Below are 22,888 nucleotides of genomic sequence, written 5' to 3'. Positions count from 1 at the left end.
ACCCTCAGAGATCAGGGAAATTTGAAATTTCTTACACCAATAAATGTGAAAAGCTAAGTGAAGTGCTTTATTTCCCAGAAAACGAAAACCTACCAAAATGAACTCAAGAAGAAGTAGAAAACCTGTGAAGAAATGGAAAAAGAAGTCACCAAAGTTTATATAATTTGACAATATTTAATAAAATGGAAATATGAATATAGCCAAGCAATTCCATTTCTGGTGCATACCCTAGAGAAATATCCACATACATATACAAGGAACCATATACAAGGGTACTTCCTGCCAGATTGTGTGTAATGGCAAAACTTCAGAAACAGCTTAAACATTGTTCATAGCACAGAATGGATTAGTTCTATAGGCATTAAAATAGACTTCAAAAACAATGTTGGAGTGAGAAAAGCAAGTTTTAGAATAATATTGGTAAAATATAGCAACAGTAACATAAATGAAAAACAGCCAGAAAACCATTCTATATATTATTCACACACACACGTAAAAGCATAAGAAATTTTTGGAAAGATACACCTCAAATCCATGATAGTAGTTATAGGGAAGGATGTTTGGGAAGGGGGCTTTGTTTTTATTTGTAGTGATTTAATAATTTCTATTTATTTATTTTTTGAGTTGGAGTCTCACTCCTGCTGGGCTCCGGCGATCCTTCCGCCTCAGCCTTCCAAGTAGCTGGAACTACAGGTGCGCGCTACCACGCCTGGCTAGTTTTTTGATTTATTGTAGTGATGAGAGCTTGCCAAATTGCCTAGGCGGGTCTCAAACCCGCCTCAGTCAATCCGCTCACCTCGGCCTCCCAAAGCGCTGGGATTACAGGCTGAGCCACCGAGCTCGGCCAATAATTTCTATTTATAATAGACTTTTTTTTTTTTTGAGACAGGGTTTCACTCTGTCACTCAGTGGTGTATGATGATGACTCATCACAGCCTGGATCTCCTGGGCTCAAGCAATGCTCCTGCCTCAGCCTCCCAAGTAGCTGGGAGTACAGGCTTGCACCTCCAAACCTGGCAGATATTTTTCTATTTTTGTAGAAAATAGTGTCTCATTTTGTTGCCCAGACTGGTTTTGAACTTATGGACTCAAGCAATCCTTCCACCTTGGCCTCCCAAACTGCTGGGATTACACATGTGAGCCACAGCACCCAGCCTAGTCTAATATTTTTAATGAATTTTTAAAAGGACAGGTAGCATTATCTGCGTAACTTTTTTTCTTTTCTTTTTATTTTATTTGAAGAACCAGGGTCTCGCTATGTTGCCCTGGCTGGTCTTAAACCCCTGGTATCAAGTGATCCTCCTGTCTTAGCTTCCCAGAGTGTTGGGAATACACGTGTGAAATACCATGCCTGGCCACCTGTACAAGTTTTAGTGCAAAGTACATGTATATACTTGGAATTGGAAGCAAAAATGCCACAGTATTAACAGTTATTAATTTAATTCCAAGTGGTGGAACTATGGTGGTGGAATTATTTTTCCTTTGTATATTTTCTGTATTTTGTATTTTAAAATACCTATATATAGACATGGATGGATATTAAAATATATAGTCTGGCAAAAAAGACAGCCAGTTGCAGATCTATACAATAGGATGATAACATTTATGTGAAACCCCCCCACGCACACAAAAACCATTTTCTATGGATATGTGTGTGTGTGTGTGTGTGTGTGTGTGTGTGTGTGTGTGTGTGTGTTTGTATCCATATGAATATATCCATGTAAATTCACAGGAAAAGATCTGGAAGATATAGATTATTTTAGTCCATTTCCTACTGCTTATAATAGAATACCTATAACTGGGTAATTTATAAAGAAAAGGAATTTATTTCTTACAATTGTGAAAGTCGGAAGTCCAGAGGGCGCATCTGGTGAGAGTCTTCTTGCTGGTGGGGGTCCCTCTGCAGGAGTCCCCAGGCGGCGCAGGGCATCACATGGTGAGGGCGCTGAGCCTGCTAATGCTAGTTCAGGTCTCTCTTCGTCTTATTAAACCACTAGTTCCACTCTCTTGATAACCCATGAACCCATCAATCCATAAATAGCTTAATCATGAGCCCTCACGTTTCAATTGCCTCTTAAAGGCCCCAACTTTCAATACTGCCACATAGGGCATTCCATTTCCGACACGTGGAATTTGGAGGATACAGTCCAACCACAGCATATGCTGAACTGATGATAATAACGGCATAACTCTGCGGAGGGTCTAGAATAGGAATCCAAAGCCAAAGGACATTTGTACTTGATCTTGATCTTCACGATTTTAATATTCTGCAATAATTCATGTGTCGTGTAACTAACAACTTAAAAACATCATTTTTTCAGAGAGAATTGCCCAGATAGCTTCCCTGGCTTGATGGTAGGAGGCCCTGGTGCGAGTCACTGCCGGGATCTTCTCCCGTCCACGCCTAATCCGGGTTGTGCAGGTTTTGCACGTAGGTTAGCCGTCCAACTCAGAACGCAGTTTCTTAAACTGCTTTTTGCTCCATAGCTTATTTGGAACAAACCTAGTGTAAATTTTGGAGCAAGTATTTTATTTGGAACACATGGCATATTTTAGATAATTATACCGGGACCAGATAAAACACGTATTAAACAAATTTCAGTGAGAACGCCTTGCAGTGGCGAGGACGCCAACTGCATGCAAAAGCACTAAGAAGTTTTCCAGCAGATGCGTTCCCCGCCTGGGTAGCGTGGCCGAGCGGTCTAAGGCGCTGGATTAAGGCTCCAGTCTCTTCGGGGGCGTGGGTTCGAATCCCACCGCTGCCAAAGCTGGCTATTTTTGTCGCTGTTGCCGCCCGGCTTCGTTTTGTCTGCGCTTCAGCGCCCCCTGCCGCTGGGCGGGGCTCACGGCCTGCATGAATGGCGCTGCGGAGGGGGCGGGTCCGCGCGCGTCGGGGCGGGGCATTATGGGTAAGAGGAAGCGCTAGGGTCGGCTCCGCTCCCCCCACGTGTCCGCCGGAGTTTCTCCACCAGCAACATGGCCGCCGCCTAGGAGGAGAGCCGGGCCGCCGCCGCCTCTGCAGCCCGCGGGTGCCTGGGCCGTTGCCGCCGCCCGCGCGCGGCCCCCGCGGAGAGGTGAGTCCCGAGTTGGCAGTGCCCGAGCTCGGGCTGGAGCCGGACGGCGCTCACGAGTTGGGTCTGGCCTGGGCTCCTGGGGAGGCCGGGGAGGCCCGCGCTGCGCGGCGCCGAGGGGCTGGGGGCCTCCCGGGACGCGGGCTGGGAGGACAGGCTGCCCGCCTCGGCAGACCCAGGCCTCTCCCGGAATGAGGCCGCCCGGCCTCGCCAGGGGGTCGGGGAGGCCGCGGCCGACGCTGCCGGCGGTGACTCAGGGTCCTCCTCTGGGAGGCGCACCTCTCCGAGGGCAGGCGGTGTCCGGCGTGGCGGCTCGTGGAGGCGACGGCGTGGCGGGCGTGAGAAGGGGCCTGACCGCCCGCGAGCGAGGCGAAACCCATTGGACAGAGCGGCTCGGGGTCGGCGGCCAGCCCCTGGGGGCAGGGGAGGGTGCCTGCGCCTGCCCGGGCCCCCTCTTGGCAGCGGAACCGGATTAGCCCCTGCCTGGGGCGGCCGGGGATTCCTCGTTCATTTATTCGAGCCACCATTGAGTGTTTATTGAGAGCCAACTCTGTGCTGCGGGTACGGCCCTGACCGTTCGGTCGGAGGTGTCAGTAAACAAGCAAGGTCGTTCTGTTAAGTTAGCTTAACAGAAGGGGCGGAAAGAAGAAATCCTAGCAGTCGCCAGTTTCCCCATAGGTGAAATGGGGAGAATAGGGATTCCTACTTCATGGGGTTGGGGTGAGGGCTCAGTAGGGTAAGGCGGGTGACGCCCCTGCTGGCAGCGCATGATTTGTGGCTACGTCTCGTACCCTCTTACGTTGGGAGAAAACATGTTGCCAAGTAATAACAAACCTTCCCATAGGTTACATTTATTACCTTACTTATTCCTCACCGCAGTCCCCAAGAGATCAGCGCTTATTTTAACCACTGTAGGGATGAAAATAGGAAGGAGTGTTCAAGGTTAGACAGCTCCCGCGGACGACGGATGGCGGGCAGCAGTGGTGAGATTTGAACCTGCACCGTTTTGCTCTAGAGGCCAGGCTTTTACCCACTTAACCATCCTGCCTTTTACCAGAGATGTGTGCAGTGTAGTGGTTAAGAATGAGAATAAGGATCTTTGACATCAACTAGACTAGTCTTCTGTCCTGATTCTACCTTGGGTGACTTACTCTTTGAACCTTACTTTCCTCATTGCTAAATTGGGGATGATAAACCTTGATTATAGGGCTAATGAGAAGATTAAATGTAAATTATTCTTTGTACCATATTGAGTGTCTACTTCATGCCAGATGCCAGGCACTGTTGTAAGTATTGTGAGAACAACAGTGGATTTTTTAATTTTTTGAGTCGGAGTTTCACTCTGTCACCCAGGCTGGAGTGCCACGACTTGCTTACGGCCACCGCATCCTCAACCTGCTGGGCTCAAAAGATCCTTCCGCCTCAGCCTTTCAAGTAGTTGGAACTACAGGCCCTGGCCACCATGCCCGGCTAATTTTTTGATTTATTGTAGAGATGAGGTCTCGTCAAGTTGCTCAGGCTGGTCTCGAAACGCGTGGGCTCAGGTAATTCTCTCACCTTGGCCTCCCAAAGTGCTGAGATTATAGGTGTGAGTCACCGCGCTTGACCATGAGTGGATTTTTTTTTTTAAACAGTAATGATCCTCATAGCACCTTATGATCTCCATTTTATGACTGAGGAAACTGAAGCACTGAGAGGTCTTCACAGAGCTTACATTCTTGAGCAGAAGACATAAAACCTAAACAAATAGACGAGGTAGTTCCAGGTTATGGTAAGAACCACCAAAGAAAGAAAACAGGAAGATGTGGTAGTGCCTCGGAAGGGGTTGTGAAGGCTCTTCAAGACAGATTGATCAGGGAACCTATCTCCTCCTGGAGGGGGTGGTGGTGGTGATATTTAATGACCAAGAGCCAGCCTTGAGAGGCCCTGGGGAAATAGATGATGTGCAGAGGTCCTGGGGTAAACTGGAGCATGACCTGTGGATGGTGAGAGGTAGGCAAGGGTAAGATCACACGACCTTAGAAAGGGGGTTGGGTTTTATTTTATGTGCCACTGACAAAGGGTTTTAAGCAGAGAAAAACTGTGATTTACTTTTTCACAAGGACTCTGGCTGTTGTTGGGAAAATTAGAGGTAGGAATAGGGAGGCCTGTAGGATCAGTGCTTTTCACATTGCAGGTTAGCGGGATGTAAAATCAACTTAGGGGATTGTAACCAGCTTTTTTTTGAATCAGAGTTTCACTCTGATTGAGTACAGTGACATAATCACGGCTTACTGCAGCCTCAACCAGCTGGGCTCAAGCGATCCTTCCACCTCACCCTTCTAAGTAGCTGGAACTACAGGAGTGCATCACCATGCCTGGCTAATTTTTTGAGTTATTGTGGAGATGAGGTTTCACTATGTTGCTGGTCTAACTCCTGGGCTCAAGCTATCCTTCCACCTCAGCCTCCCAAAGTGCTGGGATTGCAGGCGTGAGCTACTGTGCCTGTCAGGAAATTCGTTTCTTGCTTATTTTGAAAACTTTGAAAGCCACTAAATTGGATCACGCTGGCTGGGAGGATAAAGGGAGGTGACACCCTTTGCATTAACCCAATCAGGTATACTGTCCAGAGGGAAGAGATTCAGCTCTCTAGGTGGCAAGGCACCTCATACTCCCTGATCTCATACGGTAGAGGCTAGCTGGACACAATAGCCAGGAAAGGATTGAGTCTTGGGAACCTTCGGGCCACACCCTCTTAGTGCTTTTGATCTGTTCCCTTGCTCACCTGGAAGTCCAACCTCTCAGTTGTCCACAGAGCCAGCTGCAGAGAAGGCAGGTTCTTGGCATGTCTGTGGCACTTGGCAGCCAGTGCACATGGGGTGGGGTCTTAGGCTCTCCCCCCGACTGCCCTGTCTGCACTAGCAGACACCTCAAGCTATCGATTTGTGGCTTCTGATTTTCATTCAGGCCTCCATCTCCTGAATTGTTATGAAAGGCTGTTTCCCTGCAGTTTCTCTGTCTACCCTCTCCAGATTTTCTGCTCACAATCCTTATGCAATTCCCTATTAAATAGCATTCCTGTGGTTCATTTATTCAGACAGCAAGTACGTATTGAGTGGCTGCTGTGTGCTAGGCACAGGGACTACCGCAAGGGACAAAATAGACCAAAATATTGGTCTTCATGTAGCTTACAGCTTGTGGCAGTGGAGGTGGGGACATTTACAGAGCTATAACTGTCACATGGTGGCTCATGCTGTGGAGAAAACCAGAGCAGGTAGGAACGGGGGCAGTTCACAGTTTTTAGTTGGGCGGGAAGGTCTCAGCAGTAAGGTGACATTTGAGGAAAACCTCAAAGAGCTTAAGGAGGGAGCCATGTGGTTATTGGAGTAAAGCAGCTACCAAGGCCCAAAGCTGGGCTGCAAGGAGAGGGTAGGGAGCTGGTGGGAGATGAGATCTGAGAGGTAAGGGAGGAGCGGGGGGGCTTGGGGCTTACATGGGACAGTGAAGACTTTGGTATTATTTTGAGTGAGAGGGGAAGCCTTGGTTTTTGTGCAGATTGACATGATCTGACTTGGCTTCCAAAAGGACCACTGGCTGTGGGGGTTGGACAGAGAGTACAGAGGGCAGGGCGGAAACAGGGAGACCATTCAGGAGGCAGCTACTGTGATTCAGGCAAGACACAAAGCTGGCTGGGCTGGGAAACCAGCAGTGGGGGTGACCAGATTCCCCCTGTGCTTTCAGGGTTGAACCAAACTGACAGGGTTTGCTGGTCTGGGGTGAGAGGAAGAGAAGCGTCAGAGATGATGCCAGTGCTTTGACCTGAGCAAGCTCAAGTTCAGAATGTGTATATGTAACACATGAGTTGGTTTTGGGTGGTGACTGGAGAGGGGGCTTAGGTGACATTGAATCCTGTGGTGATATTCATGTCTCGTAAATGTTATGTAATTCGAATGTTAACTAGATGAGACAAATCCAAGAGCAGAGGTTTGGCGCTGCTGAGGTCTGTGGGTGCCTGGGTGTCTTTCTTTGATCACCCCGCTTCTTTTGAGGAATACAAGGGATCAGCCCAGATGAGTTGCTTACACTTGGCCATAGAGACCTGCAACTCCCTCATCTGGGCACTTGCTAAGGTGCTTCCTGTCACCTGAAATTCTTCCTTCCACTGCTGTCATGGCTTGTCCAAATCCTCCTTTCAAGGCCCAGCCCGCATGCCCCCTCCCCAGCAGAAAGGCCCTATCTCTCTGGCTTCCCCACCTGTATCCGTCAACTGAAGTCTTGACAGCCTGGATTTGAAGTCCTGTCTGTTGTACTGCTTGTTGTGTGACTTTGGGTAAAGGCATGTAAAGTGTCTCTTGAGTTCAGCTGCTTCATTTTAAAACGGGGACAACCAAGACACCTCCCAGGGTCGTTGTGTTGAATACATGAGAGAAAAGTATGTGAAGAGATCATTTTTAGACCAAAGCCACGGAAGAGTCATCTCACTTGGGATTAGAGTTAAAGTCATCCTGAAAATCAAATACCAGAAACCACTTAGGACTGTCTTTCTTCCTGTTGATGTCTGGCTCTTCTTTAAAGTTTCCCCATGATCCTTAGTTCTCCAGGTTTTAATCATGACTATGGACCAGCCAGACTCAGCCTCCTGCCTGGTGGGGAATTCTTGTGAGTAGTGAAGAAATCCTTAAGACCAGTCATTTATTCTTCCCCATTGGTACAGCCGACACATATTGACTTGGGCCTACCTGCTTACACCTATTGCTTGATGGTTTATTCTGTTTTTTATTTTTTTGGCCGATGGGTACATACTTGGCTGTCTACTGGTGATGTCACAGTAGACATAGAAAGAAGGCCAATTTGTTTGCCACGATCTCCCCACTCCCAGAGCCAGGCCTGTTGCAGAATAGATGCCCTGGACATAATGGTTGAGTGACTGACTGATGGCCCAGTTCTCAATCTCCTTTGCAGGTCGAGCTCGAGGGCTGTGCGGCTGGCTCTCCCCTAGTATGGCCAATGAAGAGGATGACCCAGTCGTACAGGAGGTAACTGCTGCTCTCCACCCCCCACCTGCAGGGCTGCAGGTAGTGGGACTTGGACCCTTGTGCCATCCTCTAGACATCTGCACAGCTGACCCCTTCCTTCCTTCATGTCTCTGACCTGTCGTTACCTTATCAGAGGCCTTCCCTGACTGTCCTCCCTCACGGCTTTCCCTGCCACAGCTCCCCACCTGCACACCTTCCCATAACTTCCTGATTCTTACCTTGGCTGTATGGCTTGTCAACCCCTCCATAGCAGTACGTTTGTTTTTTCTGTTCATTGTGCCCATAAAGCCAAGTACAGTACCTGGAGCTTAATAGATGGCCCATGACTATTTGTTGAATGAATGGGCTCAGCTCCCCTTTCTTCCTGGGCTTGCTTGGGTTCACTTGTTCAGCAGCTGTTCACTGGACCCACTGTGTGCCTGGGGCTGTGACACAGCAGTGAGCAGGGCATCATCCCTTTCTCTGGGCGGCTTGTGGGCCGTGGGCGAGACTGACAAGGAAGGAGTCTCAGGATGCAGACGATGGAGAGGCTAGTTTCTCTTTTCAGAGAAAGTTGATGATAGTCCAACTTGCCCTTCCAAATCCAGTCAACCAAGGATGTAGACCCTTGGAAGTACAAAGGCAACAAGTAACTGTGGCCTCCTGATACACAGAGCCGGACCTTTCATGAGAAGGGAAGGGCAAGAAGATGGTCCCTGGAGATTAGCAGAGGTGTACCTTCCTTATTTGGACACGTTGTTGACTATGTTTTTGGAATTGAATTATTTAAATACATTTAAGTTGGGTTTACACTGCAGTAACAGGAGCTACAATAAGGAGAATGGTTGCTGATGGGGTAGGGGAACCCAAGGGGCTCTAAGGACAGGAGGCGCCCTCTGCAGCTGTACTAGGTAGTGCTTCAACCGAATTCTTAAGGACGGGGAACCATTTGAGGCTTAGAGGAGGCACCTCTGAAGGGCACTCCAGGTGAAGGAAGAGCATGTGCAAAGGCTCAGGGGTGAGAGAGAACAGGATTCATGAGAAGAGCTAGGAAGCAGGAAGATAAATTGCTGCACGATGGAGTGGGAGTGGTTAGTGTTGGGAAGAAAGAAAGTGGGGCCAGTCCTTCACGAAGGGCCTTGCAGGCCTCCCTAGGAGGGTGACAGACCAATCCAGGATGGGTAGGGAGTACGGCACATACATAAGTAAGCCCTTGCCTTCTCATCCTGTCAGAAGAGCATTTAACCTGGCTCTAGGATGCATCCCGATAAAGGCGGTGCCCAGGGGAAGATGCCTTCTTACTGGGCGATAGTGAACCTGGGTAGGGGCCAGGTAAACTCTTGTTCTGACTCCCATGGGAACTGTTGGACGAGATTCCTGGATATATCCAGTTTGGAGACTTGGTTTCCTTTGTTTTTAGCATGGGCTGAGCTATTTCCTCTCTCCCAACTGCTGCTTTGTGACACTACCCCTAACTGAGTGGAGGGGCCTGCGCGACCCGGGGCAGGTTGGCACTGTGTCCAGTCTCCTGGCTAAGACTTCTTCCCTTGTTCCCAGATCGACGTGTACTTGGCCAAGAGTCTGGCAGAAAAGCTCTATCTTTTTCAGGTAATTATGGACTTGAAGGTAAAGGGAGTAATGCAAGTGTTGATGGGTGGTAGGGTCACAGGAAGTCGGGCAAGAAATGATGGAAAGCCCCTTACTTATGATTCTTGGTATGGAGTGTCATAAGATCTCTGCTTTTGTGGATGGGTTCATGTTAATCTCTCATTTCAAAGATGCGGGCAGCATGTGGGAGGCAGAACTGCGGTATTTAAAGCTTGGGCTACGGGGTCAGACTGGGACTGAGATCCAACTGCATCACAACTTAGCTGCAAACCTTTAGTCAGGTTTCCTAATTGTTCTGTGCCTCAGTTTCCTCATTTGAAAGTGGTGTTGATAATAGTGCCTGCCTCATAGGGTCCTTGGGATGATTGGATAGGTCGGTCCACAGTAAAGTGCTTAGAACACTGCCTGGTGTAGAGTCAGCGCCATGCTGGCCACTTCTGTTGTTACGGATGCTCAGGGGCTTTCTGGAGTGGCTGCCCAGCAGAGGCAGTAAGCCCTCAGTCCTGCCAGCTGTAATGCCTGTCCCCTGTCCTTGCTGCTGACCGGTAGCATGTCACAGTTGCTAGCATGTGTAGAGCACTGTCTGTTTAAAGCATTTTATATGACTTAACCTGTTTAATCCCACAATAACCCTGTGGTGGTTACTATTATTATGTTTTCATAACAGTTTTATTGAAGTAGGATTCATATACCTTATTATTTCCATTTAAGAGTATAATACAGTTGATTTTAGTCTTTTCGTGGGGTTGTGCAACTAGTGCCACAGTCTATTTTAGGACATTTTTGTCCCTGCTAAGAGAAACCCTATATCTACTAATAGCCAATCCCCAGGTGCCCCCCATTCCCACTTCCAGCCCTAGGCAACTGTTCACCTTACTTTCTGTCTATGAATTTGCCTAATCTGGACTTTTCACATAGATGCAATTATATAGTATATGGCCTTTTGTGACTGGCATCTCTAACTTAGCATCATATTTTGGGGGTTTACCCATGTCATAGCATGCATCTGTATTTCATTTTATTATGGATGAATGATACTTTGTTGTATGAACATACCAGTTTGTTTATCCTTTCATCTGTTGATGGGTATTTGGGTTATTGTTATTTTTTGACTATTATGGATAATACCATCGTGGACATTTGCATGCAAGTTTTTATGTGGACCTAAGTTCTCATTTCTGGATATATGCCTAGGAGTGGCATTGTGGGCTATATGGTAACTGTTTAACTTTTTGAGGACTTGCTGGACTGTTGTGCACTGTTTTACATTCTCACAATTAGGTGACATATTTGTGTCCCGATGTTGCGCATGAGAAAATGCAGCACAGGGAGAGTCTAGCTTGCACAAATGTTGCAAGCCTTACTGCAGAGGCCTGGCCTTTGTTCCCCCAGGGCCTGTCTTTATGGGCCATCGAAATGGGGCCTGTCCTGTGGGCCTTCTGAACCTGCTGTTTTGACTAACTGCAAAGTGATGGTGGTGGTGGCAGTGACCTCTGTACACACAGTGGATCAGGCCCTGGGCTGACATCAGTTTCATTTGCCCCCTCAGTGCTCACGGCAGCCCTGGGAGGTGAGGACGCTTGTGCTCAGGCGAGGAGCTGCCCAAGTGCACAGTTAGCAAGTGGCAGAGTGAGGCCCAGAAGCCAAGCCTGTGATTCCAGAACCTGTGCCCTTTACCATGCTTCCCAGCCCAAGGTCAGGTGACCTCAGAACTACCCCCAGCTCCAGCCCAGGAAGCAGGGTGGAGTCATGGCATTGCTCTTTGAGCGCTAGGGAAGTGACCATTTCCTTGGGCTAGAATGCAGCTGATCTGAAATGGCTCTCAAAAGTCGGGGCTGTTTTACACACTGCCATACCCCCACCAGGCTCATTCCAGAAGCTGTCCTGCCATCAGGCAGTGATGACCAGAACTTTTGAGGAGGAGGCAAACCATGGCTCATCCACCCACAGCACACTGTGGGGAAGAAAGAAAGTGAAAATGCATCTGAGAGAATGGGCAGGGAAGGGCTCCCTGTGTGTTCAGTGCGCTCCAGTGCAAGCCATCTACATAACGATACTTTTCCAAAGAAGAGTGAGTGAGCTAGAGAGGGGGCACAGTGGGTCATTGAAGGCATAGCAAGTCAGTGGCTGCCCAGCTCTCTCTTCTCCCTCTTCAGTGTTTTGTTGTGAGAAAGTTGACACATCTATGAAAGGAGAGACAATGGAATCAGGAATCCCAGTGCCTGCTGTTCAACTTCCCCAGTGGTCAGCCCTTCCTGATCTTGTTTTGCCTCTTTGCTTCCTTGTCTCATTTCACTTGTCCTTTCTCCCTGGATGACCTGTAAACTGATAGTTAGATCTTAAACCCTTATTCTGCTCTATGGGTTATTAGAGCCCCAGAGTGCCTGTGCTTAAGGCATGTCCTTCAATATTCAAAGACATCCTTAAATTGCCCTTTGGAAGGTGGCTAGGAGGAGCTGATGAGACTGGGATTACAGGCAGAGACCAGTGGGGGAGCCTGGTGGTAGGGCTGGTCTCTGCTTGCTGTGTGGTTGGAAGTGGCTGTTGATTCTTGGCCAGGGCGCCTAGAGCTCAGCTCCGGACATGGTGGACTGACAACTCCCTTCCCCTCCCCAGTACCCCGTGCGTCCAGCCTCGATGACCTATGATGACATTCCGCACCTCTCAGCCAAGATCAAGCCCAAGCAGCAGAAGGTAGGGCTGTGCTTTGATGGCAGTGGGGCATAGTGGGGATGAGGGTGGGAGCTGACACGGGCAAGGAGACAGGCCTGCGGTGACTGGAAGTCCAGAGAAGGGGCAGTTGGAGAACTAGGAGAATGTGCAACTCACAGGCCTTGAAAGCTGAGGGAGGAGAGAGTTTCCAGAAGGAGGGGGTGGGGAGCTCTTGGGAGGCCAGGGAGGAGCGAGGCTCACAATGAACTAGAAACTGGGCTCAGACGCAGGTTCTGGCTCCCAGAAGAAGGCTGGGGTGACCATGGAACAGGGCTGACCTGAAGGGAATCTAGTGCCTAGAAGGGACGGGATGATTGCCTGTCCGCAGAGCTGACTGCAGCTCAGCCCCCATGGAAGTACTGTTCTAGTGCTGCCAGTTCCCTTGGCTTCTTAAGAGAAGAAGTAAGTAAGATTTTTGTGAGAAATCTCTTGATTTCTAAATGTTGGTGTCCAATTTGGATCTTTGATAGCGGAGTAGGGGATAAACAAGATTACGTGACCTTCCTCCTCCTCTCCTTCCCCACCATAAAGCACGCTGACATTTTTGTTGGAATTTGGGTTTGTGTTATTCAGTGTAGACTGGTGCTTCAAGGCCCTTGGGGAGGGACATGTGTCAGTCCCACTTCAGGACAGGGACTAGGGCATTGCAGGGGCGAGGGTGGAGCTGATGCAGGTGAGGAGATAGGCCTTTGGGGACTAGAAGCCCAGAGGGGGACAGTTGGAGAATTAGGAGAATCAGCAACTCACAGACCTTGAGTTGGCCATGGTGGGGTTGGGGTGTCCTTGGGGAGCTGTGCCTTGGGGTGTTCATAGCTGGTGGCGGTGCTTGGTGCCTTCAGGTAGAACTTGAGATGGCCATCGACACCCTGAATCCCAACTATTGCCGCAGCAAAGGGGAGCAGATTGCGCTGAATGTGGATGGGGCCTGTGCCGATGAGACCAGCACATACTCCTCGTGAGTTCCCTGGCCCCCAGCCCTCTACGTTTCCCCATGTTTGTAGGAGCCTCCAATGGCCTTAAAGACGTTGATCCTTCCTGCCCCGTTGCTGTGTGCTTTGGAGGGCTGGGCCTGGCACAGACCCCTTTTGAGTTCACTCACCCCACCGGGGTCCTGGGCTGTGTGGAAGGCTGGTGCCTGGAGCTCCCACCTACCCCTTGTCTTGGCCCACAAACAAGGCTGTGGGTTTTCTTCTCCTGTGGCTCCTCTCCTGAGGCAGTACAGGCTGCTCTGTGGCCTTGGTCCTGGCTGTTGCATTTCAGAAGTTGTCTGGGGTGCAGTGGGCTGTGACTACCAGGCTCTGGCTCTGGAGCTGCCTGCCCCCTGACATCGGTTCTCCCTGCACTCCCAGGAAGCTGATGGACAAGCAGACCTTTTGCTCTTCCCAGACCACCAGTAACACATCCCGGTATGCAGCTGCACTCTACAGGCAAGGTACCCGGGGCGGGGGACAGGAGGGTGGGGGCAGAGAGTGGTGTCCAGCTCCCACCTCCCTGGAAGCTGGACACCTATGAGACCAGGCAGGCATGGAAATAAATTACAGATAGTCAGGGGACTGGAAATGGCCACCTTGGGGAACTTCTTCTGGCTAGAGACTGACTGACATGATGAGGGTGGGGCTTCAAGGTCATTTTCCTTCTGGGGCACAGGTACACACACAGCATAGCATAACTTTTGGGACAGAACTTTGTTTTTAAATACAAGGCTTATGACCCAGCAATTCCATTCCTTGGCAGCCGCTGCCCAAGAGAAATGAAAATGTGTGTCCACACAAAACCTTGTACACAGATGTTCATAGCCGCATTATTCATGATAGTCAAAAAGTAGAAACAACTAAATGTTCATCAAGTGCTTTGTGGATAAACAAAATATCCATCTATGCAGTGGAATATTACTTGACCATATAAACGAATGGAGCACTGATGCATGCTACTACATGGGAGAGCCTTGAAAGCATGCTAACTAAAATAAGCCACATGTTGTAAGAGTCTGTTCATAGCCATGTGCTTGCTGCATGCCATTTCAGTCAATGACAGACCCCATATGATAGTGGTCCCACAAGATGACAATGAAGCTGAAAAATTCCTGTCACCTAATGATGTCTTGGTGATCTTGACTTTGAGTAGGACCTAGGCTAATGTGTACATTGTGTCTTAGTTTTCCACAAAAATTTAGAAAGTAAAAAACCAGGAAATTTTAAAAATTAAAAAAAGCTTATAGAGTAAGGATAATAAAGAAGATATTTGTGTACGGTTATACCTTGTGTTTGTTTTAAGCTAAGTTTTATTACAAGAGTCTAAAAGTTTAAAAAATTAAAGCTTATAAAGTAAAAAATTATAATAAACTAAGATTAATTTGTTATTGAAGAAATAAAAGTATTTTTAATAAATTTAGTGTATCCTAAGTGTACAGTGTTTATAATGTCTATAGTAGTGTAATGTCTTAGATTTTCACATTTACTTGCCACTCACTGAATCGCCCAGAGAAACCTCCAGTCTTGCAAGCTGTTTATTATCATTTATACAGTATTTTTACTGTATCTCTCTGTGTTGAGATACACAAATACTACTGTGTCACAGTTGCCTACAGTAATCAGTAGAGCAACATGCTATGCAGGTTTGCAGCCTGGGAGCAACAGGCTGTACCATTCAGCCCAGGCATGCAGTAGGCTATACCATCCAGATCTGTGTAAGTAAACTCTGTGATGTTTGCACAAGGTCAGTATTGCCTAATGACACGTTTCTTGGAATATAGCCTGTCATTAAGTGATGCTGACCAGATATGAAATATCCAGAATAGGCAAGACCATAGAGACAAAAAGTAGATTAGTAATTACCAGGAGCTTGGGGGAGAGTAGAGTGGTTCATTTTGGGGTGATGAAAATGTTCTAAAGTTGATTGTAGTGCTGGTTGCACAGCTCTGTAAGTACATTAAAATATACTGAATTGTGTGCTTTAAGTGGGTGAATTGTATGGTGCGTGAGATATACCTAAATAAAACTAGTAAAGCCAGTTCGGTGGCTCACGCCTCTAATCCCAGCATTTTGAGAGGCAGAAGCGAGAGGATTGCCTGAGCCCAGGGGTTGGAGACCAGCCTGGGCAACCTGGCAAGACCTCATCTCTCCAATAAATTAAAAATGTTAGCCAGGCAAGGTAGTGCTTGCCTGTAGTTCCAGCTACTAGTAAGACTGAGGTGGAAGGATCATCTGAGCCTGACTGGTTAAGGCTGTGGTAGCTGTGAACGTGCCACTGCACTTTAGCTAGGGCAAACAGAGTGAGACTCTGACTCAAAAAAAAAAAAAAAAAAAGCTGGCGAAAGGTACAAGTTGCTTAAGTAAGTATTTAGAGTCTCTAAAGCAATAAATGAAACTAATTTTAAGCACTTAGGACATAATAGAATGGAATCAAAAGTAGTATCAGATAACTCTAGTCTTCTATTTTGAATCAGTGTCTCAGGGATATAGTTCTTAAAACCACATCCCTTGCAGCCAGGACTATAGGAAAAGTCATAAGCCTCGTTAGAGGCTGCGTAGAGATACTTCACCTGTGCCATCAGGGCCGCTTCCTTCAGCCACATTGGCACAAGCAGACTTCTTAGTGGGGTGGATGGGGTTTTGACAGATGTGGAGGATGAGGCAAGGAAACCTGGGGATGGGAGGCTGGGTGTGGTCTGGCACGTGCCAGGAGGGGCAAGAGCAAGTTTTCTGGGGGCAGGACTAGTTGCCTGGTGTGGCAGCGGGGGAGAGGGGAGCCTAGGGGAAGTGGCTTTGAGCAGAGGAGTCCAGGTTCAGGCTCTGAGCTGGGTTGTGTGCTTGCTGTGTCCAGCAGGGCCAGGTGGAACAGGTAATGGCCCTCAGCCTGGTGGTCGTGAGACGCTAGGGTGGGGGCCTGGAGCAGCAGTAGGGGATGACTTGGCAGTGGGCCCAGGCCTTCAGGGAATTTGGTGACTCCCTTGAACCACGCTGGGTGGATTGCCCCAGTTTCTAGAGTCAGGTCCAATCCCTTCTTCCCCTCCAGGTGAGCTCCACCTGACACCTTTACATGGCATCCTGCAGCTCCGGCCCAGCTTTTCCTACCTGGATAAGGCAGATGCCAAGCACCGTGAGAGGGAGGCAGCCACTGAGGGTGAGCCCTGGATTCCTAGCCCTGCTGGCTGCGTCTTGGCAGGATGGCTTGGTCATGGGAGGAAGTATTGAAGGGATAGGATTATAAGATGCCAGTAGCACCCACCCCCATATTCGTGACAACTAAAATTGTCTCCACACATTACCAGATGACTGGGGTGGGGAAGCAAAACTGTCCCTAGGTTGAGACCCATGAACTTACGCAGCTGTCTGTCTATAAGGAGACATCCCAGGCACCCCTGCCTGAGGCTTCCCTGGTGGGTGGGGTGCAGAGTGGGGGTTGGGGCTTCCCCAGAGGCTGTAAGCAATGGCTTTTTCTCTTGCAGCGGGGGACTCTTCTCAGGATGAGGCGGAAGAAGATGTTAAGCAGATCACGGTGAGCTCTGACCCCAGGAGGAGGGAGCGGCCTGGGCAGCAGCAGGACTGGCTCTGTAGCTCAGCTGTCCGGAGTCACAAGGGTTAGTGTGTCTATGCAGAGAGGAGTGGACCAGATACAGAGTTTCACCCTTTTGAGCCTTCTTACTTGGCTGCCTAGAGGGAGCAGCCTGAGTTGCCCCAACTGTGCACAAGATAAAAGCTCTGGCTAGAGTAATAGCTGAGCTCCTAGGACTCGACTGGAATCACTCAGGAGCCCTTGTGGACCCATAGTTCCTGCTGTGGAACTGTGTCTTGATGGAGTCAAAGTCCTGTGTTAGTTAACTGACTCTTTCCTTTCCATGGTACATGAATGAACACTTCATTTTGGTAGTTATTCCTGAATTTTAAAGATTATTGGGGCCGGGTGATGTGGCTCATGCCTGTAATCCCAGCACTTCAGGAGACTGAGGTGGGAGGATTGCTTGAGCCCAGGAATTCAAGACCAACCTAGGCAAAATAGTGAGACCCTGTCTCTATGTTTAAAAAAAAAAAAAAAAGTAAATGTTATTAGAAGAATATTCATCTTCCATTTATGGTTTATAAGGTTTTTCCTATTTAAGCATATTTAGGTTAAAATGAGTAGTATTTACAGAAAATTGCTGCACAAATGCTGATGCAGATGGTTCAAGAGTTTGGCTAAAGGGGTAGTGACTGGCACATCCTCCAGGGCCAGCAAGTTCTGGCATAACTGATGTGGGGGCTCTCAGGCCATGGCGAGCCCGTCCTCCTCTCTCGGTAGCTTGTTGGGACCTTAGAAACTCCCTTCCCCTCTTGAGGCTCATGGCCCTCATAGAAAAGAATCCTTGGCCCCATGTGCTTTAAAGACCCTTCCGGCTTTGGCACCTGGGATTCTATAATAATTCGGCCAACGCCTCCAGGCAGGACAGGCCAAAGCAAGAAGAAACCGTGCTGGCTTCTACGGGGCAGCTCACAGGTCAGGAAAGGAAGAGGAAAACCTGAATAAAGGGTTCTCTGGTTTCCTGGTAGGGGCTGGGTCCCAGGCCTGAGGGCATGCATGGCTCTCCCAATCCCATCCCCAGGTGCGGTTCTCCCGGCCGGAGTCAGAGCAGGCCCGCCAGCGCCGAGTACAGTCCTACGAGTTCCTGCAGAAGAAGCATGCCGAGGAACCCTGGGTCCACCTGCATTACTATGGCCTGAGGGTGAGCTGGGGCCCTGTAGGGTCCTAGAGGAAAAGCCCCAGTACCCAGAAGTGTGTGTCATGGTGTGACTTCTGTATCACCTTGAATTTCTTCCAAATTCTGTTGTTGCCGCTCAGTAATAGCACAGAAAGGATTAGCACCTGTGGGCAGTCTGTCCTTCACTCCAGCCAGGCCACTTAGCGTGTTCTCCAAGGGAGCAAGAGAGAGATGCGAGTCCACTGCCAGACACTTTATCTGGTGGTGCACTGCTGAATTGGCCATCTGTCATGTGCCCCTAAGTTCACAGTGTGCCTGCCCGGGGGGCTTTTACTCTACTTGGTTTACATCTGGTGCGCTGACTTTGGAACCTAATCTTGAAACCGTGTATTGAGTGCAAAAAACAATTGAATATTAAATCCCAAAGATGGCATAGATAGGGCTTCCCATTGTTTTTTGGAGGGAGGAGCAACTCCTGATTTCTCTGGAAACTTCCTGGAAGAGATTTATGTTGACAGAGTCTTAGACTCAGGGACAGACTTCTGGACACTGTTATTTCCTGCTGTGTGACCTTGGGCAAGTTACTTAACCTCTCTGAACCTGTTTCCTTATCCATAAAATGGAAAGAGTAATAATAGTACCTGCCTTACAGAGTTATTCTGAGGATGAGTTAGAGTCTGGCACATCCTAGGTGCTCGATGAAAAACCACCATTATTTTAATCACTGCTGCTAGTGTCATGCGTTACAGGGTGCTGGGGCCGGGCAGGTCCCAAAGCCAGGAAGGTAGGTGGTTGAGGCCACCTCAGAGGCCTTGAGTGCTGTGCTCAGGAGGTTGGGCCTGTCCTGTGGCTGGAGAGGGGCGGAGTCGCTTTGGGCGTGCCCGGGAGCCACAGCATCGACTGAGCCTCCTCCCACACTTTCCCGTTCCCAACAGGACAGCCGCTCTGAGCACGAGCGCCAGTACCTGCTGTGTCCAGGCTCCAGTGGGGGTGGAGAACACGGAGCTTGTCAAGTCTCCCAGGTGAGCTTGGCTGGGACTGTGGCCTCTTCTTGAGTATGGGGGAGGGCGAGAGGGGCCCAGGAGGGTGGGCCTGGCAAGAGATGACCCCCTTTTCTGCAAGATCTCATCCTGCGAGCTCAGGACTGCTGGCGGAGGGTGGGATGGGCCTCTGTCTGCGCCCCCTCCCCAGACCCTCGTCTGGACTGCTAGCAAGGGGGCTTCTGCCTGGATACCGCCCTCCGGCCTCTGACCCCACCCTCTCCCTGCAGTGAGTACCTCATGATGCTGATGCCACCCAGCCAGGAGGAGGAGAAGTGAGTAGAGGCGGGCTGGATGCCCTCTCCCTCCCTGGGCACCCTGTCCCTCCCTGGGTGCCCTCTCCCTCCCGGGACGCCCTCTCCCTCCCTGGGCTGAACTGCTCTAACCCATCCCCTTCACTTTCAATAGAGACAAACCTGTGGCTCCCAGCAACGTCCTGTCCATGGCTCAACTGCGCACCCTGCCCCTGGCGGATCAGATCAAGATCCTGATGAAGAATGGTGGGTGGCCACCTCTTGCCCTCCCAGGGACCCCAGCCCTGTTGGCTTCTGGGGAAGTGGGGTCTGTGCGACAGTCTGATGGCGAAGGGACAAGGCCAAGACCCCTGCTGCCCAGATCCTATCCAGCTTTGTAGCTCTGTGCTTCTCTGGACAGAGAATGTAGGACAGTAGTGTGGGGGCTCCCACGGACAGCTTGGGGTTACCATGCCGTCCTCATCACTCCCACTCGCCTGCTGTGAGCTTGGGCAGGTCACTAACCTTCCTGAGCCTTGGTTTATCTATAAAAACAAACTAATCATATTTTCAGTGGGGGGGGTGGTGTGAGGATCCAGAGACGAGGCTTCTAAAGGGCTTGGTGTACAGAGTGTTGCATGTGAATGTGAGCTAGGGTCTTTTTTTTTTTTTAAGAGACAGGGCTGGGGGCAGGGGATCTCACTATGTCGCCCAGGCTGGACTTGAATTCTTGGCTTCAAGCGATTCTCCCACCTCAGCCTCCCCACTAGCTGGGATTGTAGGTGGGAGCCATATGCGTCACTGAACTAGGGTCATTTTAATAATAAAGACCTTTCATATGTGCCATTTCCTGGTGCCCTTGCCAGGCTCCACACAGTAGAGATTGATCTCCTTTTATCAAAGGACTCTGAGGGCCAGAAACTTTGGAGGCCTGTGAAATAGCAGACCTGAGCATTGAACTCAGAGCAAAGGCCCAAGCCCTGGTCTCCTCCTGTGAGATGCCCCTGTGAGGTCTTCAGTTTCTGGGTAGAGGTGGAGAGCTCCCTGCTGAGCCTGGGCCTCTCAGGCTGCTGGTCTTCCTACAGAGGACTTTGGACCTCCTCCTGGCCCTGCCCAGCGCCCACTTGAGAGGAGTCTGTGATGGTTGGGGTTCAGCAGAGCACGATGACTGAGGACACTGAGGGCCCAGGCCCCTTCCCTTGTCTAACGTGTCCTGCGTCCTCCTCAGTGAAGGTCATGCCTTTTGCCAATTTGATGAGCCTCCTTGGCCCGTCCATTGACTCAGTGGCTGTTCTGCGCGGCATCCAGAAGGTGGCGATGCTAGTCCAAGGAAACTGGGTGGTGAAGAGGTAAGTGCTTCTCTAGAACCTTAATGGGAACACTCGGCCTGTTCAAGTGTAATGTAATCACTAACATCTGGGGTTTAAACCTACTGTAGTGCTTTTTACTTGCCTGCCTACATCGCACTTAAAAAGTTTTTAAATTGATGCTTAATAATTGTGCATATTTATGGAGACAGTGTGATATCTCATGTATACACGTATGCAGCGTGGAATGATCAAATGGGGTAATTAGCATAACCATCACCTCAAACATTTATCATTTCTTTGTGTTGGGAACGTTCAAAATCTGCTCTTCTAGCTGTTTGGACATATATAATACATCATTACTATAACTACCTTATAGCAGTGTTTGTCCTGCCTATGTCATCTTTAATATTCATTCTTACCTTCTATGGATTCTTTTTTATGTTTCTACTTTTTCTGGCTAACTTAGGGCTAACTTGGAATTTACTTTCTTTGGCTCATTCACTGGTTACCCTCTGGTTTTCAGTTTGTATCCATGATTTGTCACAGTTTAATTAATTCATTAATTTTTTTTTAGTTGAGTCTCACTCTGTCACTCAGGTTGGAGTACAGTGGCACAATCGGGGCTCATCACAGCTTCAGACTCCTGGGTTTAGGCGATCATTCTGCCTTAGCTTCCTGAGTAGCTGGGACTAAAGGCACACAACATTACCCTAGCTAATTTTTTTGTTTTTGATTTAAAACATTTTTTTCAATAGCTTTATGGGGTACAAATAACTTTTGGTTACATAGTTGATATGTATAGTGGCAAAGAAGTCTGGGCTTTAAGTGTGCACATTGTACCCATAGGCAATTTTTCGTCCCTCCACCCCTTGCCCCTACCTTCTGAGTTCCAGTGTCCATTATATCATTCTCTATGTCTTTGTAGATCCTTAGTTTAGCTCCCACTTAAAAGCGAGAACATGCAGTGAATTTTTTTACCTTTTGTAGAGATGAGGTCTCACTATGTTGTCCAGGCTAGTCTCAAACTCCTGGGCTCAAGCAATCCTCAGCCTTCCAAAGTGCTGGGATTACAGGCATGAGCCACCATGCCTGATCCTCTATTTTAAACCCCGTAAGACATTGCTGTATCCAGTCAATCAGTATTCTTCAGATCTACTTACGTGTTTACCTTTTAGATGTACCCTTCATTCCTTTCTGCATCCCTGATTTTCTACTTGGGATAATTACCTTCTGCCTAAAGAGTACTATAGACTTTTCTTTAATGCGGGTCTCCTGGTGATGAATTTCCTTGTTTTTTGTTTATCTGGAAATATCTATTTCATTTGTGTTATTTTATTTTCATTTTTTTTGAGCTGGAGTCTTACTCTGTCGCCCAGGCTGGAATGCAGTAGATGCTCATGGCCACACCAGCATCGGCCTGCTGGGCTCAGGCGATCCTTCCGTCTCAGCCTTCCAAGTAGCCAGAATCACAGGCGCGTGCTACCACACCCAGCTAATTTTTAATTTATTGTAGAGATGAGTCTCGCCAAGTTGCCTGGGCTGGTCTCAAACCCATGGGCTCAGGCAGTCCACTCGCCTTGGCCTCCCAAGGTGCTGGGATTACAGGCTGAGCCACCGAACCCAGCTGTCACTTGTGTTATTGAAGGATATTTTTTTTTACCAAGGGCAGAATTCTAGGTTGGTTATTTTCCTTTCTGCATATTGATATGATCTTATTGTCTTGTGACTTCATTGTTTCTGTTGACAGTTCAATTCTTGTACCTCTGAAGTAATCTACCTTTAATTCCCTCTGGCTTTTCTTAAGAGTTTCTCTTTGTCTTGGCTTTGAATAGTTTCAGAAGATGTGTCTAAATGTGAATTTCTTTTTACATATTCTGCTGGGATTCACAGGTCTTGAATGTGTAGCTTGATGCCTTTCAGTAGTTTCTCTTCTGTGATTCCTCCAGTAGACGGGCCGTTTCAAGGAAGCAGGGACTGTTTGGTTTAACACCAAATGCCCAGCACACAGTAGACCCTTGGTATAAACAGGGTGGCTACGTTTTATGCATACTTGAATTAGATTAATTTTATTTTTGTTTTGGAATCAGAGTCTCACTGTTGCTCAGTGGCACAATCACAGCCACCACAACCTCAACCTGCTGGGCTCAGGTGATCCTCTGCCTCAGCCTTCTGAGTAGCTGGAACTCCAAGCACGTGCCACCACACTTGGCTAACTTTTTTGATTTATTGTAGAGATGAGGCTTCGC

General features: G+C 48.8%; 1 protein-coding gene and 1 non-coding gene across 2 annotated transcripts in view; both read left to right on the top strand.

The window, feature by feature from the left end:
* Positions 1–2,683: 2,683 nt before the first annotated feature.
* Positions 2,684–2,765, top strand: TRNAL-AAG. Its single transcript has one exon. It is a non-coding gene; the product is annotated as a tRNA-Leu (tRNA).
* Positions 2,766–2,963: 198 nt separating this feature from the next.
* POLR3E (RNA polymerase III subunit E) overlaps positions 2,964–22,888 on the top strand; it is a 33,044-nt gene continuing 13,119 nt past the window's right edge. Inside the window, 13 exon segments of the mRNA XM_021714286.1 lie at positions 2,964–3,074; positions 9,623–9,673; positions 12,290–12,367; positions 13,225–13,340; positions 13,735–13,817; positions 16,400–16,507; positions 16,833–16,882; positions 17,964–18,083; positions 18,995–19,045; positions 19,047–19,081; positions 19,330–19,374; positions 19,508–19,599; positions 20,561–20,681. Coding sequence (XP_021569961.1) covers positions 12,311–12,367; positions 13,225–13,340; positions 13,735–13,817; positions 16,400–16,507; positions 16,833–16,882; positions 17,964–18,083; positions 18,995–19,045; positions 19,047–19,081; positions 19,330–19,374; positions 19,508–19,599; positions 20,561–20,681 — 878 coding nt within the window. The 5' untranslated portion in view covers positions 2,964–3,074; positions 9,623–9,673; positions 12,290–12,310.

Source organism: Carlito syrichta, unplaced genomic scaffold, assembly GCF_000164805.1.
Source record: "Carlito syrichta isolate Samal-C Ts95f unplaced genomic scaffold, Tarsius_syrichta-2.0.1 Scaffold305573, whole genome shotgun sequence".
Lineage (NCBI taxonomy): Eukaryota > Metazoa > Chordata > Mammalia > Primates > Tarsiidae > Carlito > Carlito syrichta.
The sequence above is the reverse complement of the archived record's forward strand: the minus strand, read 5'-3'. Positions and strand labels throughout refer to the sequence as shown.